Genomic DNA, 18,499 nt, shown 5'->3' on the forward strand with positions numbered 1-18,499 from the left:
GCATCCTAGTTTTATTTGTCCATAATGTTCACAGAGTTTGGCCGTTCATTGCCTTCATTTTCTTTTATCAATGCCAGTATTTCTTCACCTTCGCTGTCAGAAGTGCTTGAAAGGAAATCAACAATCGTGGCGAGCAGATCAGGCCTTTCTCGTGCGGACGCCATTTGTCGTCTGCTTGTCTGCTGCAATGCCTGCTGGGATTGCTCCCATGAGCACCGCCGATTTTGTCGGTGCGCCTTGGGGCAACAAAAAAGTGCCCCCAGACGGTGCGCCCCATTTATCGAAGATGTCCGGTGCGCACCGGTGCAATTTATCGAACATAAAATTTCGCCCCGGTGCACACTGGTGCGCACCAGTGCTGTTTATCGAATATGCTATTACCTTGCGTTACGCTGCTTCCGCTCGTCATCTTTCTGATAATGTCAAAAAAGGGCAAGGACTATTTTGTAAACAATAACAGGGCTCATGCAGCCACCGGAACCACAGCATGGCTCCGTTCGCATAAAGAGAGGAGATTTTGATTGGAAGATAAGCAGAGAAAACACAGAAGAAGCATTTACAGGGCCACCTAAACACCGACAATATAAGCAGTTTTTAATGAGTTTACAGGAAGTGACGTCACCAGACCAGAAGTGTCACTTCCCGTCTGGTGTCGTCACTTCCCTCAAGCCAATGGGAATGCTTCCGTCTGGTGACGTCACTTCCCTCAAGCCAATCGGAATGCTTCCGTCTGGTGACGTCACTTCCTTCACCCAATAGAATAATTTCATGACCGACGATGCATTTAAATAATCATGGCAAGAAAAAAAATATACTAAGGAGCGTAGTCCACGACGGAAAGAAATATTAATCAGTGCCTAATGACGGCCACCAGGTTCCGACCGTTTAAAGGCTCACAGGCCGTTTAATAGTTTAAGACTCATTGGAAAAGGACTTATAAGGTTTTCGAGCGTTCACTCGTTTGTTGATAAAGCGATAACGATTCTCTCCGGCAGCACTACTGCGGGTCGGAACGAGCTCATCAATGCTAAACCGCCAGCCAATTGTTGTTGTTTCTTAATACAGACAGTTTTATAGAAATGTGGAAGATCCTAGTGCTTTTTTTTTTCTGAACTCTTGTAGCGCAGCGTTGTCCTGTGTTGTTCTCTTTAGTGCGTTCCTTCCGACGCGTGACAGTGTAAAACAGAACTGGTATCTTTTTGAGCCACAGCAGAGGTCAGAATGAGAAATATATAGTCGAGAAGAAGGTTACTTTTTTTTTTACACAAAAACCCGCCGTCAGAAGAGGAAAAGTGCAAGTGTTTAAGGATGTGCATCCAGAGATTTTTGTCGAAGCAGTGATGCCTAAAGAAATGTTCTTATTATAATCAAATTTCGACAGAAGAATTGATGCGAGAAGACTGACGATTTCGTTTGGTTTGCTTGTGAAGACAAATTCTGCAAAACAATGAGCACAAACGCTGTGTAAGCAACTTAATTATGACAAGAACTGATCAAGTTTCCACGGACTTTTTTCAGCAATTGATAGAATGCTCCTCAGGATCAGAAGCACTGACTTCAGAAATAACACGGTAACTTTTCTCCGTAATGAAACCAGCAACATGAGTTCCACAGCAGATGCCGTAGGCGCATCCTACCCCCCGAGTCGTGAAATTACACGTCGCAGATCTCACACTTTTTTACGTGGTTTGTAAAGCAACATTGTCATTGCGGTATTGGCTGCACCAGTCGCTTTCAAAAATAATCAAACGAAAGAGAGCCATCGAGTGTATATGACGAGAAGGTTAGACACCAAGAAAAATAAATGCGCTCAAGACTAATATACTGGGAATGAACCCTTACAATAATTCCTCATCAGCCGACACGCTGGGCATGGAGCGAATGCGGCTATGTTGGCTTGTGAGAACGCACGAATATCAGGGAAATAGCCGGTATTCGTAATTAGTACAGCCACCTACACAGACTCATTTGCAATCGACTGGGGAAAGCGTAAAGGTGTGTAGTGAAAACGTCATGTTTTCCGAACATAGCCAGCTTCTATAGCTTAAAGTTTCGATTTCTAGCAGTGGTCTACTCAGCAATTTGGAGAATTGCCATGTAAGCACCGTCAATTCTGCCAGAATGAATATATGGCTATTTCTTGCGTTAAAGATCCCCAGGTGGCCGAAATTATTTCGGAGCCCTCCACTACGGCACATCTTTCTTTCCTTAAACTTTCACTCCTTCCTTTATTCCTTCCCTTACTACGCGGTTCGGGTGCGCACCGAGATGTGATCCAGTTACTGCGCCATTTCATTTCCTCAAAAAGCAAAAACCGCCCAAAAACCATTTCTAGCTGTCGCCGACAATCTCTTGTGCCCGAAGAATGACCAAAATGAATTTCCGGCTATTTGTAGTAAGTTTCGTAGCTGGTACCGTTTAAGAATTGTTTCAGGCAAGCCGTTCCGTTCCCGGCGTTGCCTGCACTGCCAACAGCGTCATCGAGAGAGCAGAACACTTCTCCGCAAACAGCGAAGCAATGCAGTGAAGCTAGTGTAAAACTCGCGCAACAATCTCGTTATTTTTTCTGGTTTTACTGTGCCGGTAACGCTGGCAGCAGCGAATGCTAGCCAGAAGATACCAAAATGACCAAAATGAATTGTCTGGCAATTTGTAGTAAGTTTCGTAGCTGGTGCCGTTTAAGAATTGTCTCAGGCAAGCCGTTCCTTTCCCGCCGTTGCCTGCACTGCCAACAGCGTTATCTAAAAGGCAGAGCACTTCTCCTCAAACAGAGAAGCTATGCAGTGAAGCTAGTGTAAAACTCGCGCAACAATCTCGTTATTTCTACTGGTTTTACTGTGGCGGAAAAGCTGGCAGCAGCGAATGCTAGCCTGAAGATACCAAAATGACCAAAATTAATTGTCCGGCTATATGTAGTAAGTTTCGTAGCTGGTGCCGTTTAAGAATTGTCTCAGGAAAGCCGTTCCTTTCCCGCCGTTGCCTGCACTGCCAACAGCGTTATCTAAAAGGCAGAGCACTTCTCCGCAAACAGCGAAGCTATGCAGTGAAGCTAGCGTAAAATCTCGCGCAACAGTCTCGTTATCTCTACTGGTTTTACTGTGGTGGAAGGTAAGTCCCCGTAGGACGATAGCTGTAGTCAAGTACCTGCGAGTCGTGCCGCTCCAGTGCACGCCGGCGGATGAGTCCGCTGCCACACAGCGTTTCAGGTGCCCCGTCCCCTTAGCCGACACTGATGAGATTAGCGATCGCGCAACCGGGGACTGCACTTTACTCGTCCGTCCCTCGGAGACTGAAAGCGCTAAGCGCCAGCATTACGAAACGTCGAGCCTCTTATTAAAACGGATGATGTCCGGCTGTATCTGAACAAGCGGAAGGAATGGGTTCGCGTAGGTATGGACAAAAAATGCACGGATAAAACTCTATAAAAGACCACTTCAGTAGGTAGAATCGCAGCGTTGTGCAACCGGCGTTGTACGGCGCACGTGGTAGCGCTTTTCGCTTCTTTTTTTTTGTTTTCATTCCCCTGAATGTAGTTATTTGATTAAAAACGCGAGGGAGTAATCTGATAACCGATCCTCTAGTCCATCCGTCTCTGGAAAGGACTGCAGCTTATAAATCTTACGTTGGGCGTTTGGTAATGTCCTGCTCGCATAGACAGTTGGAGAAAAATACTGCTTTTTAATCAGATTACTGTCAGTACGCGTTTCAAGACGGACGGTCTCCTGCTGCATTGGAAGAAACATACAGTTGGCCCGTGATGAAAACGAGACTGCATATAGTGAGAGAGCAGCGTAGACGCAGCAGAAAGAACGCGCTAAGCGGATAGCCCCGCGAGCGTTGTGCAATCGGCGCAGAGATGTGTTTATGAAACGGCTATCTGTGTGGTTGTTGCTGCTTCTGTGAGTACAATTATCGGCTCGAAATCACGGGAGATTAATCCGCTAATCCCCTGCCCGGTCCCCTACATATCGGAGAATGTGCACATGTATGATTACATTATGCGCACACCGATGAGACTTTAAGGAAAAGGCCGGCATTTCGACTTCTCCAATGCCACGAAAAAAAGAGATACTCTGGTAAATGATTGCTTGTCGTCAAACTGCCTCCATAAGTTTGGCTCAGAACACCTTATAAACGTATCCTTAATTTCTAAGAAATCTCAACGTCTCGCTTTTTTAATTTATGCAGAGAGAAATTTACACTGGCGTGTAGTTCGAATCTGGCGTAAAAATAATTAAAAAGGGATTTGTTAAAAACAGATATCGAGTTTCTAAGGGCTAACTTACAAGAGCCGGCGCGAAAAATTTACATGGACTTCAGCGCTGCGAAAGGCAATAACGCGATTCGAGGTTCGAATAGGCAGGAGCAATATCGCTGATTCATTAGTGCAGAAAAAAATATATATTCCAAAACAGGAGAGAGAAAGGATAAAAGTGCAATCATTTCTTGTACCCTCCTGAATAAAAGCATCGCTCTGGGCTCGGTCATCGTCACTTGCAGAAAAAAGAAAGAAAAATGCTTTTCCACGGAGGCGGAAAATTTAAAGCAGCCGCGAGAATTCTGGGCGCTTTCTTTTTTTCTTTTTTATACTTCAGATGCTGCGGATCCGGTCGACGCCGGTGCAATCGATGGCGGTAATGAGTAAGCGCAATTAACAGGAGCTCGGAAGGAGCTGGCAACACAAGACAAAAATGCATTAAGGTTTCTTTAATGCGAATTAAATGTTCGCAAATGCCACCATTTTCTATTCGAAAAAACAAGCTGTCTTTTCTCGATTTCTTCTTGATTACTGGAGGTAAAGGGCGAAAAAACACGAAATTCCTATGCAGTGCTCTCAAAGAAGGCTCCGTGTCAAATAATTAAGAGGCTAATTAGCAGTAGTTCTCGGTTGTAATGGCTGGTAATAATTGACTGGTACGTGGTAGGCGTACGCTGTCTGCAAAAACTAATCAGACTAGCCTGATGCACAGTTTCCATGGCAATGGCGCCTTGGAATCCGGCGCCTTATTCGCTGGTCACCTTCCCGGCTTCGCCAACGCTGTACTGTTTTATGGCAGACGCAGCATGACACGTCACCCAGTGTGCACTAGCCTGCTCTTGCAGTGTCCTGAACTCGTACTGGTCAGTTAGGCTGCTCATTTTGCGAATAAGGGAGGAAAACGCTAGTACAAGTTTAGGCAAAGTGCAAGAACGTTACGCAAGAGCATTTTATTGCTCTTGTACTTGCTTGAAGTTGCACTTGCGCTTTTTCTTCGTGATTCGTAAAAAAAGAGCGAAACGTTGAGACAGCTTAGGAGTATCAAGCGTTAGCAATATCGAACAAATATAGCGTCATTAGCCATGTTCGCTATATCCGGAACAAATTTTTCATTATATCCGGATATCTACTTTTTTGATGCCAACGTATAAAGCGCAAGAAGATAAATTGTTGACACCACTTCAAATGTCCTATATCAATTAGTTTGGTCGTAATGGACGTTTGAAGTTTTAAGAAGACGCGGTTTGCTGAACGAAAGGTCGTCGGTGCGAATCCCTGTGATATGTTACGCTTTGATTAGACTAGTAATCAGTCTTGTGCCCTGTAACGCGCTGAATCGTTTGATACCATTGCGAACACTCTACGCCAATTAAGTGGTCCACAATCTGTCTACCAATGGTACCACCCACAGGTCCCACTTAAACGACCCTGTGTTTCATACTAACGCAACCTTGAGTGATGCGAGTATTCTAGCTAACGCTCTAAAATGAGTTGCGTAAAGAGGCAAGCATATTCGGAAGCGTTCCCTGCCGAAAGATCTCTCCGTGTAAGTAGAGCGTTGCGTCGTCGCGCGCTGTGTCGAAACCCGTAGTAAGGCTCTCAAGACATCGGCGACCGACTGGCTCGGGTCGCACGTGCAAAGCCGGATCAAACCGGCTAGAGGCGGTTTTGCCAAGGCCAGGCGTGTAGGCTTCCTTCCAGTTTCGAGCTGAAAAATTATGAAAGCCTCGTGCTCACTTTCCTTCTCCGTCGACGCGGTCTCTTTTTATCTTGTTCATGTTGAAAAAAAAAAAGTGTGTGTGTGGGGGGGGGGGGGGGGGGGGGCTCCTTTTTTTCTATTGGCTCATCGAGGAGGTAGGGAGACGGCCGTGCGGATTCGCGTCGCTTTCATCTCGGGTAGTTGCGCACATAATTACTCTCCCACATCCTCCGCCCCCACCTCTCCTTCCAGATTAATATTTCTTTAATTACGCGCAAGTCCTACTTTTGCGCCGGCGATGACTCCCTTCTCTGTCGGTCCTATTTCGCCCACGATAAAACCCGCGGGCGGTTATCCTGGCCTTTTGAAAGCGCTGACGCAGCCTGTCGAGAATCGGCGCGGAACGACTTCTCACTGTCCCGTAGTACGGAGCGGGGGGCGGGCGTATCGGATTTGTTTGGGCAGCACTATTCCTGGCCTTCGCGAACGCGCCGTGGTCTGCCGATCTGCTGCTTGGGTTGTTGAAAGAAAGCAAGTCCCGCACGTGGCTGACCTGAAGGAGAAAGAGGGGGGGGAGAAGGGAGTTGTGCCACGGGGCGTTGGTGACGGAGATTCTGGCCCCGAGAGTCACGGAATATCTGCTCAGACGCCCGGCACGTGGCTTGAGTCGCAGACTTCGGGACGCTGTGGTAGGCCGGCGGTTAAATGCCACGCAAGAGAGAGGTTTTGAAAGATGGCACGGTTAATTAGGGCGGTTAAATGCCACGCGAGAGGGAGGATTTGAAGGATGGCATGGTTAATTAGGTCGTGCCATATTTGGCCATATAAGGGCAATAAGGTTTATGGTTTACGGAGGGTTTAACGTCCCAAAGCTACTCAGACTATGAGGGACGCCGTAGTGAAGGGCGCCGGAAATTTCGACCACCCGGGGTTCTTTAACGTGCACTGACATCGCACAGTACATGGGCCTCCAGAATTTCGACTCCATCGAAATTCGACCACTGCGGCCGGGATGGATCGAACCCTATTCTTTAGGGTCAGCAGCCGAGCGCCATAACCACTAAGCCACCACGGAGGCCTTCAGGGCATTAAGGTTAAGAGCCCTAGAGCAGTTTTCAACTCTAGATGGCATACCTAAGTGTCAGGCGTGTGAGTAACTATTAGATAGAAAAAAATGTGCCCTCCGATAGAACCTTAAAGGTCAAAGCTACTACCAAAATTTTGTCTGCTTTTAAAGTTCAACGCTATCTCTAGAACTTCGCGTCCCTTCAAGGTCAAGGTTACCGCCACAACTTCTCCAATTCCTAAGGCTAACGTTTCCCTAAGAATTTTAGTGCATCAAGCACAAGCGCGTCAAGTCTTTACCGCGTCAAGGAAAGGGAAAAGAACTGAGCGTATAGGACTGGCACATTTTTTCGTTGACCTTAAAATTCGGTGCAACACGAAAGATTCGTAAACTTCTGCAACAGCCTTGAAATCTCGTTATTAGATGCACGTTCCTATAAACAGCTCTAATGTAGTCCGCATTCAGCCAGCCCGCTTCTGAAGTTCGTCCTTAAAAGGTAACCCCCTCTCCCCCCCCCCCCCGAGAAAAAAAAAAGAGAAAAAAAGAGGCAGTACCGAACATTGGGTTACGAAAGATAACAGCGCTTAACTGCCTTCCTCGGGAAACGTCGGGAGAGAGACAAAAGGAGCTGGACTCCCGAAAAGGGAGCCGATTGGACAAAACAATGGGCCGAGGCGCTTTTAGAGCGGCGCGAGCTCGAAAACTCAACAAAGCGAGAGCTCGCTTTCATTCTTCTTCGGCGGCGGTATGGGAAACGCCGTGCGTGCCTGGTAAAGAGGTCCGGCTGAAAGGGAGGGAAAGGCAGTACAGGGAGTAGCATTGTGGACGAGAAACCTCTGCGCGACTTTAATCAATAAACAGTTGGGTAACACAGCCCTCGTATAGAACGCCGCTGCTTCCCCTGAAGACTCGTTTCACGAAGGAACAACGACAGGGAAGCGCCGACAATGGAAAAGCGAGCAGACGTGTGTCGATTTAGATAACAAGGCGCGGCTGAGAGACAATGACAAGGCCTACCGTTGCGGTTGTTCGTCGCCTCCTTGTTCTGATTTTTGTACGACCTTGCTTCCTCCCTTTTGTTCTCCCCGGAGAGAAAGAATGAAGAGAAAAAAAAAGAAAAAAGAGAAAATTCGGCTTGCCAGAAGAAAATTTCAACGCCGCCAAAAACGTTCATCGTGTGGCGTAGAACTGGTGCGAACATCGTTGCCAACATGCATCGAATGTGTGTGTGCAGAGGGCGACATATTAGCGAAACAGAGCTATAGGCGCCGCTTGTAGCGAATGCCCACACATCTCTCTCCCTCTCTCAGTGAACGTGAGAAAGAGTGAGAGTGAAATTCTGCGTCCCATGTGTGAAAATGCAAGGGGAGTGAGCGTAACACGAAATACCCACGAATCAGTAAGCATAACATTCGAGTAGCAATCCGTTCGAGCTTCATATATTTGTCAGGCGAAGTAGTAATGTGTAGAAAGTAACAGCCAGGGATCTGTGAGGTGGCCGCAGCAGCGTGTGAGGTTGCCTAGAAACTATTTAGGTTAACTGGATTAACACGATTTTTATCCAGCATCGTCTAAGCAGGACAGGACTTCACAGCACTGGGTCTTTTCTTTTGTTTGTTTCGAGCGCGGAGAACAGAACACCAGTCTTGAGCTCTTCTTTTAAGGCTCCCCCCGTAACATCTGGGGTCTGGCTAAGAAAGTATGCAAACATATTGTATGCATCGTTGATTTTCTGAAATTTTTTCTCCTGTGTTTGCCGGATGCCACTATTTTGTCTATCGGCGTGCCCCGCCAACTCCAAAATGGAGAAAACAAAGACCCAACAAGCCAGTTTTTAGTTAAACAGACAACAACATGTTCCAAAGCCATCAATTGCGTCTCTACAAACACAATGCACCGACGAGTCAGAAAAACTAACAAGTCATCGTCTGCACTACGGGCACATGAAAACTCGTACTCTCGAAGGTCAATTCAACTCGATTCACCAACACTTCTCTCACCGGGCAAAGCAGGTCATGGCAATATTACATTCACAGTATTTGTGAATAGGACACAGTACACTTATATCTCTCTTTTTTTTTATACAAAGATTTACACGTTTCCTAAACTCTGGAGCGGCTTAAATGTGTGACACACCGCCAGCGTGCAAGCAACATCTTTGGTCTGAACAACTTGCCCAACAGGCACAACAGAAAAGAAGAAAAATTAAAAAGACATCTACGATTTTTTTCTCGGCGACCATGACGTCATCAGCAAAGTTTTTTTTTTCATATCCAGAAGTTCTGTAAGCAGGCCAATTACAAATCCACAAGGCAGTTGACCTAGCTGCCTCTCCAGGGTGCGCTGTCTTTGACAGCAAATGCAGCCTCCGACAAAGAACAGAATTAGAAAAGGAAAACATTCCTGAGAGAGCCACAGTTTCGTTATATCATGTCAGCGACCTCTAGAGGTAAAATGGAACAGTAATCTCATTTATCAGCACATGAGAAGAAGCCAAACCATTTTCACTCATGAGCAGCAGCCTTATACACTTGACACACTTTCCAAAAGGCCTTTCACAAAACTCCATGCAGAGGGGTCAACGTTTAAGGGAAGAGAACCGCACTGTGTAGCGCCCCTTTGACGCAAATATACAAGCTGTTCTTTTTTTTTTCTCGACACTTACTCTATATAAAAAAGACTCTTATTAAAGTACACATACTCGTCTTGTACTAAAAAAAGATTTCTGGGCGTGCGAACGTACCCCTTCGCGCACTTTTTTGTTGTTTTGTTTTGTCTTACGAGCGAACTAGGCCGGTAAGTTTCGTTCGGCACATTCGGGGAAACATCGAGGGGGCGTAAGATGGGACGTTTTCGCTTCGAGTTTCGTTTCTTTTCTGGCGCTCAGTGGCGCCATCTGTCGCCAGCTGGAGACAAGAGGTTCGCAACAAACACGTACAAATGACTTTGGTATTCACGTGTCTAACATCAACAAGGAAAAAAGGTGAAGCAGTAAACATGAAAAGCCGGCAAGGAACCCGTAACATGCACTTAGTCAGTAGCACTAACAGCGGCGCGATGCAAACATTAACGCACCCGGCGTCAAAAAGCTCAATGAGCTACTTCCAATTCAGAACGCCTTTAGTACTTTCTTTGAACACACTTTAGAATTTCCCGTAACAGTAAGCAAAACCGTTACTACATGGAAACTAATCTATCGTAGTAACACGAGCTGGGCTTGCAAGTTGGGGAAAAATAGTAGCTTGCTCTTCTCGCCAAACGCTGCGATCGCATCTGCGTAAATCTTCGATAAGCATCCAAATCAACAACTTGGACAGCGCTAGTAACACTTTCCGTCCCATCCAACCTTCTCTCTTGGATTCGTTCGCAAAGCCGAGAGCATGGTGGAAAAATAGGTTTCCACCGTGGCCCAAAACGAAGGTATTCCAGAACATGTAAGCACATGAAATCAACAGCACCGAGCATTAGGTAGATAAAAACAACAAATTATGTGACTTGGCGCAGTAATCTCACTAGTCCAATCGAGTGAATGGCCTTGAAGTACAAAAATCCTGAACTACTGAATGACAAATTTCGTTCCCGATACATTTAATTAAATGTGAGCTTGAAAACAACAATTCGTTTCCCCAAATAATCATCGGGCAATCCGCGTGTATTTTGCGCACGTTCCCCAACCTTTACCCGCGCAGATAGCGAGACCTCAACTCCGCATTCTTGCTGCGCAGCACAGACTGAATTCAAGTGCCAGAATAGGAATAAAGAAAGAAAGAAAAAAATACAGAGAAAAGGAGATGAAGGAGAGCGACAAAGATGTGGACGTACTTGAGCTAGCGTCAAGAAGCCTAAAGACGGCAACTATCTTTGGCCTTTCTCGAACGGCTTCTCTTTGAACCATCTTCCCTTCCCCATCTCACCCAACTCGGCGGCTGCCTGCTCACACCCTCTAGCGGTGCTTCGCGGAAATACTTCGTACTTTCACTATATATAAGCTTTCTATAAGGAAATAGAGACTGTATACTTTCCTAGAGGCCCACGTAAAAGCTCAGGCCCGCCACTCTGTCCGGTCACGAAGGTTCAGAAAAAAGGTTATGGTACACGAGGAAGAAGGGGATGAGGGGTGTAGTCGGGTGCGCAACAAAGTACACAAGCGAACTGCCTAAAAATATCTACGGAGGCCCAACCACGCGGTCTTGAGGCTATACAAAGAACAAACTTTGTCCCACAGACCATCGCAACAACAGCAACAAGGCGCAAGAGAGAACGAGCAAGCGGAAACACTCACGCACGGTACCCGACAGTCACGAGACCGGCGGGTGAGATTCACATACGAGAAATAGGGAAGAGAGAAGACGACTTTTCTTTTTTGTTTCTTGAAGCACCCTGGCACCTCCTTTGTGTTTGTTTTTTTCCTTGCTTTGGCTTGAGCCTTGAGACGCGCAATGTCATTTTGCGCCACCTGAAGAAAATACACCTCTTGTCTCGCTCGTAATTAAGTGCAGTGCTGCGGATGCCGAATAGCGACCAGTTGGACCAATCAGCAGAGAGGATGACAAAGCACATGTACAGTTCTTCGCGCACTTGTATAGGGAGCGTGCGCTGGCGTCATTTACGAGCACTCTAGGACTGGAAGGCAATATCGCCTCGTGCATGTGCTTTCAATTGTATCGTGGCTTACTTCTCCTGCTTCAAGAAGCCACATCAAGCCCCAAAGCAGCAGGAAATCGTCGCCTACTGGAATCCAAGTGCCCAGTTCCAGCGCTCTAGACAAGTGTGTGAAGCGCTATAAACGCGTGTCGGAAAAGGCTACCTGCCTCAACTACCGAGTGTTGAATAAGTTCCAGGATGTGCACACCTTTTCAGTATTAGAAGGGCTTTGCCTGAGTGGTAGCATGTTTTTGAACTTCCACGTGCTTAGTCTACCTCAACACTGGTCACACAAATTAACCTCGTATATGAGCAATCTCTTAATATGAGAATGCTTCTCTTCCCATGAGGAGACATTCACGTCTTTCAGAGCAAGCGTTCAGCCTCCGCAGCACTGCAAGTGATTACCAAGTCGGAGTGGAGTTGCAACGCGTTCTCCGTGCTTCGAGTTAAGAAGTGGTGCACACATCAAATCCTTGCGCAGACGGGTTTACACCCCTGTCCCCTGACCTGCTATTTCAAGGAAGAGCGCGATACTGATGCGATCAACATGTACCATGCTACTTCTGCCCTATAGGCACCTCGGCTGTGAAAGAAGATAACGTCGTAAGTGGCAAGTTTTGAGCTACACCGCCTGAGTGTTGGGAGCACCACGATGAAAGAAGTTGAATAACCTGTACTCTAGAACGTGTACTATGCCCGGAAGCTTATCTCGTCCAGAATGCTGACGCGCATTGCCATCAGATAAATGACTGCCGATTTGTGTGGTGCCTGAGTTATTCTTAGGTCGAGCTGGGTGTTAACTTGGGCTGGCTGGTTCTTGTCGACTATAACGTGAACAGTGCAGAAAACTAGGGCAGAAAAGACAGTTAAGTAATTCTATTCCTCTCCGCGTACGTTTGCGACGTCACCACGAAGCACGACGCCTCACGACACGACGTGAACATTAAGGCGAATTTTCCAAGTACACGTTTCTCAAATCAATTAATTTCTCGTAAAACAGGCTTCGTATCCCTGCGTCGTCTTCACAGCGTTCGTGTCGTCGATTCTCTTTGCCTTTGCGCTGTTCGCATTCATAAATTAGTATGGGCTTCCAAGATGGCGCGGTATGTTAGCACCCGTTATTCCAAGCCTCTCGGCACTGGTTTGGCAGAGGAAGAGCTTAGGGCCATCTTGGCACGAGGCGGCTGGTTGGAAGGGTATGCTTTCTGGCTCACGAGGAATGTGGCTATGCTATGCAGTTTTCTCTAAGCGACTGCCAGCAGAAACAGGGAATGGATCTGATTACGCTGAAAAAAGAATAAAATAAATAGGGCTGGAATAATTTCTTAGCTTCGTTCTTGGAAGGCAAATATCAAAGGCAGTTGCTGAAGCTCGGTTCTAAAAAAGCAATCCAATTAGGAACTAGATAAAGCTAGGCAAATCTGCACAAGGGTTTCCTGCAGAGTGAGCGTCCAGGTCGCGGCACAGCTTCACTAGCCCTAAAATAGGAAGGTTGACAGCAGCTATAAAAATACACTAAATCAAATGACTATCCTTGTAACTAACATGAAACTGACTGCATTCATGGTGCATCCAACTGAAACCTGATGCCTTCGTTCTTAATGACACTATTTGTACAAGAATAATAACTTCTGAGTGAGCTAACAGGCATGTTTTGAAATACATCTTTGTTTTCGTCCCCTAATGGTGCTGACCAGACAGTGAAATAGACGCGGGCACCAAGAAGCCAGCTTAGCGCAACACTCGAAGCGCGGAGAACGAGACAGCGATGAACAGACACACCTCGAGCCATCGGCGGCCATAACTGGCCCCCGAGGCCCAGGGAAGTGGAAGGTCTTTGGAAGAAAATGGGGCGTCTGGTGACGGGTCGTTCGGCGCACCTGACTCACAGGAAGGCTTAAGAAGGAGGACTGAAGGAAGATGCCGATCCCTGCCGTCGCCAGCGCGGCAGCGCCGGGATCGGCCATTTCGCCACACGCAACTGTCGCTCACACAAGCGCCACGGCGGCGCACCACTCACCACTGAACACAGACACACGCGCACGAAACACGCGCCGAGTTTTTGCACCACAACACTGCAGGTCCCTGTTTTTATGTGTGTGTTTTCTAGCTGTTTCTTGTCCGTTTGCACCGGGTATTATTCATCATCCTTCACGTCGTCGTCGTCGTCAACGGCGCGCACACGAGCACGCAGCACAACGGACTCTGGCCAGCGAGTCGCTTGCTGTGAGGCGATGATGACGAGATGAGAGGAGACTTCCGCTTTGGTGGGTGTTTGTCTCTTGTTTAAACAACCTCGCGCATCACTGGTTGGCGGTGGGTCAGACGTTGAGGGAGTAGTACACAACACCCTGGGGCGGCGGCTGCGGCGCCTCCGACCCGGCGGACAGAGGTGAAGGCGCGGGAACGGCGGCGCCCTTGGGCGGCTGTCCCTGATACGCCGGCTCGGACGACACCTTGGGCGACGAGCAGGCGCCCTCGGGGACGCCCCGCTCGTCCTTGGCAGCCGCCGACGGTGGAGGCGGAACCGGCGACGGCGCCGGCTGGAAGGCGCGCCGCGACCTCGTGAGTGTCGCGATGTCCCCCGCCGAGCCGTAGTTGCGGCCGGTGTCCTCTTCGGCGACGCGTGGCAGCAGCATGACCTTGACCTGCTGCGGGGTCTTGTGGTTGGGCGGCGGCAGCTCGACGGGGTGCGACCACGACAGGTGGCTGCCCGGCATGCTCATGGCCGGGTGGTGCATCATCTGCTGGACGTCCTTGATGATCTCGGCGCTCGAGCCGAACCGCGACCGGATGCCGCGGACGGACGGTCTCCTGGCGAACCCGAACGAGGGGTCTTCGTCCTCTTCGCTAAGGCTGTACCGCTTGCGGATGCGTTCCGTGCGCTCCATGTCCTGCTGGACGAAGCGTTCCAGCTCGTCAGAAGGCGCGTCCTTGGCGTTGGTGCCGCCCGCGACGACGACGCCGCCGCTGCCCTGGGGGGCGGGCCGCCGGATGGGTGGGGGCGGCGGCGGTGGTCGCTGAACCGCGCTGCCGCTGTTCTGCTGCGGGTGGTTCTCTCCCGGCACGCGCCGGACCATGCGGTAGTCCCGCGCCGCCACCGGAAGCATGGTGAGCGAGCCCCGGCAGGCGTCGCCCAGTTGAGAGAAGGAAGCCGGCCGCGGCTGAAAGGTGCCGTTAAGCCCTCCGCGAGGGTACCCCGGTAACGGCCGCCCAGCGTCTTGCACGAAGCCCGTGTCCGGAGGGGGCCTACGGGCCACCACGGGAGGAGGCGGGCCTTGGTTCTCCGGGGTCTCCGAGTCGTCGCTGCATCCTTCATCGTCGTCGAGGGAGGTGAGCCAGCGGAGCTTCTCGACAAGCGACACGTCGTTGCTGGACGTCGGAGACTTGGCGAGGTTGGTCGGAGTCCGCTTGCGGACGTCGGTGACACGAGTCAGGCTGCGACGCATCGCAGTCCGCTCGATGGTCCGTCGCACCTGGAGGTTGGAATGAGGGCCGTACTCGAGCAACGCGTCGAGGTCGTCGTTGTAGACGTCGTCTTCGACGGCGTGGACGCGGCCTCCACCGCCACCACTGCTGCTACCAGAGGACCCCGTGGGTGACTCTGTCCTGTCCTCGCTGTTAGTCGTCGACTCGCTGGAGCGCATTGAGCCGTCGCTGTCTTGCGACGCCGAACTGGACACCGAGCTGGTGTCTGAGGGGCTCTTGTCGCCGATGATGAGCAGCTTGTGCCGGAACCCACCGGCGCTGCGGTGTTCGTTCGCTTCTTCCGCCTGTAATGCAATAGGAAACAAATGCGCTTTTGAGAAAACTACAGCACGGAAAAAAAAAATGGCAACACGAAAACATACGCGCTTTCCGACGTGGTGCCCTGTTAGAAAGCTAAGAAGCATGGAAATATAGCACAGAACACCAGCGGCGCAAACTATCCCTGTGGCGTTGTGCGACAGAAGAGATGGGAGCATGTCTCCACTTCATATTGAAACTGGCTGGAGCGAATGACGCCATATGGGTACGTGAATGAAATAAAACTTTTTCTTGCGCTTAATAGCATGCTTAACTTACTGCCTCTATTAGTTCGTGAATTCAGTCAAGAATCCATCTCTGTAGCCTAGATTGTTGGCCCGACTGAAAAGCGAGTTTGCCCTCCCAGAAAAAAAAAAATGCATGCAGGTAATGCGCTGATGAGGCACGTGTATGGTGAGGCGTGACTACATAGGTCTCTGAAGCCATTACCGTTGAAGACGGGATGCAACATATTCATAGAAAAGAAGTGCGTCACAAAGGTTTTTTGCGAAAGATTCATTTTCCATAGCCAGGACTAAGAAGAGGCTACCACCGTAGCTATCACTGCTACCAAGGCTACCACTGTAGACATGAGCGTTACCTTCCACTCGTGAATAACAGCTGACGCGAAGATATGAATACACGAAAGGCATAAAGGAAACGCTAGGGGCGTATTAACAACAATCGAGGATTTTCTAAACACATCAAACTAACATCACTTCCGGTGTTTGATTGGGACTCGACCGGACTTTACTGCGGACATCCTAGTTATTTCAAAGATCAGTGTAACCACTTAGCCCAATAGCGGTCGCGGGCAACACCGACGGACCAAAGCCAGTACCGCTTCTCTGAACACGACGTGCGCCTAAGTTTAGAAGCGCTTGCTATTGTTCTCCGGCTCCAGTTATAAACTGTGCGCCTTTTTTTTTTTTGTAGCATAATGTAAACAGCACTCAAGGACAAAGGACAAAGCAAACAATGAGCTGACACCACTGCGTCGATTATAGTTTATTTTTCTCTAATACTGTCATTATTGTTTTAAAACAGTGGTATTTTTCTCCTGTGCTTTCAATGCCCTGCTGTGCTCTCTGTCTGTAAACGAAAAAAAAAACCGTCTCTTGGGCTCAATTCTCTTCGTCCTTTTGCGCGTGAGCAGCGTTTACAGCACGTTGTCTTTGAAAGCATCAACTATCCTCCCACTACCATCTTGGCCGGTTTCTCTGCAGCCTCGAGGGTGCGCTCGGGTGACTGCCAAACGGAACTAAAGCTTCGAAAAATTCCGAGGGGCAAGTATCCAAGAGTGAAACGAAAACAAAAAACGCGGAAGTAGGAAAAAAAAAATGGGGCACATAACCATCATCATCATCATCATTACAAGCATTATCAGCAGCAGCCGAGGTGAGTTCACTGCACGACTGAAGAGTCTCTTCCAACGTTCTCCGACCACCTCCGTTCAACGCCTGAAGCCGCTGTGCGCTGTACACTTTGAACAGAAAGGAGTAAAACGGCAGTAAGCTGTCATCTACACCCTAAAAACGAATACGCCTATATAGGAGTGAATACGGAGTAAACTGTCCTCTAGCGCACTCCTTTATAAAAGGGAGAGCGGTAGAAAAAGCTTTACTCCCTTTTTAATCCTTTTTGTTTAAAGCACAGCGCATACTTTTTTATAAAAGGGTGGCCACGAGGAGATAGCTTGCTCCCTTTTCACTCCCATATCGTCAACTCGAACATCCGATTATTTGCCGACGACTGTGTAATCTACCGCCCTATTACCAGCAGAACTGACTCTGACACCCTCCAAACTGATCTCACCCAAATCGAAACTTGGTGCAAGCATTGGCTAATGTCCCTTAATATTACTAAAACATGCATGCTTTCTTTTCATCGCAGTCAATCCCATATTCCCTCAAAATATGTTCTTTTCGGTTCTGAAGTATCATCTGTTCTTTCCTGTAAGTATCTTGGCATCACCTTAACTCATACCCTAACATGGTCTTCGCATATCACGAACATCGCTAATGACGCTAACCGCACCCTTGGCTTCCTACATCGAAATCTTCGTTTTACCACCCCTTCTATCAAATTATTAGCTTATAAAACATTCGTCCGACCTAAACTAGAATTCGCGTCAGCAGTATGGGATCCTCATCAATCTAACCTTTCTATAATCCTTGAAAAAGTTCAAAACCGCACTATCCGTTTTATTTATTGTGACTACTCTTACTATACTAGCGTGTCCTCTTTAAAATCCAGAGCATCCTTGCCTAACCTTGAAACTAGAAGAAAAATATCTCGACTATGCCTATTCCACAAGTTCTATCATTCACCTTTAGGATCATCTATCATATCAACAGCTCATCGTCCTTCTAGCCGCAACAACCACATCAAGACCGTATACCCACCCGCTGCAAGAACAACATCTCATTTCCGTTCTTTTTTTGTCATATCATCTCGGGACTGGAACGATCTGCCGCCGGAAGCCGTACTCATCGTCAACTGCATCGATTTCAAGAAAAAGATTGAGGCCATCCTTATGTAATCAGTAATCTTTATGTATCCTGTAATCTTTATGTATCCTGATCTTTATGTACTCTGTAATCTTTATATAATCTGCATGTAATCCGCCCATCCCTCATGTAATGCCCCACAACCGGGGCCTTTGAGGTAATAAATAAATAAATAAATAAATAAATAAATAAATAAATAAATAAATAAATAAATAAATAAATAAATAAATAAATAAATATAGGTGTATTCGTGCTCAGAATGTGCAAACAAAAGGGCGAACAGACAAAGGAGAGGAGGACATACAGACAACATTCATCACTAGCCAAAGACCCTTTGATAACTGCTTTGTGATCCACCATAATTTAGAAGAGGGATAGAGAGGTAGAGATCTGTTCTCCCGGCCCAAACCTAACTGCGCGGTGGCGTGCTGTGATGTGAGAGCCACGAAGCGCGTTGGGTTACCGGCAGCGAAGCGAGCACGCGAGGTGACGAGTCGGCGTGCAGTGCGGGGCGTAAACGACACCGGAGACTA

At 48.2% G+C, this 18,499-nt stretch overlaps 1 protein-coding gene across 3 annotated transcripts in view; it reads right to left on the reverse strand.

The window, feature by feature from the left end:
• Window positions 1-12,650: 12,650 nt before the first annotated feature.
• LOC149364585 (uncharacterized) overlaps window positions 12,651-18,499 on the reverse strand; it is a 283,458-nt gene continuing 277,609 nt past the window's right edge. For all 3 annotated transcript variants that reach the window (XM_089574536.1, XM_089574535.1, XM_089574537.1), the window contains one exon: window positions 12,651-15,443. In XM_089574536.1, coding sequence (XP_089430662.1) covers window positions 13,992-15,443 — 1,452 coding nt within the window. In that variant the 3' untranslated portion in view covers window positions 12,651-13,991. The remainder of the gene's footprint in view (window positions 15,444-18,499) is intronic.

Source organism: Amblyomma mixtum, chromosome 2, assembly GCF_055824585.1.
Source record: "Amblyomma mixtum isolate Tamu chromosome 2, ASM5582458v1, whole genome shotgun sequence".
In the NCBI taxonomy this organism is placed as follows: domain Eukaryota; kingdom Metazoa; phylum Arthropoda; class Arachnida; order Ixodida; family Ixodidae; genus Amblyomma; species Amblyomma mixtum.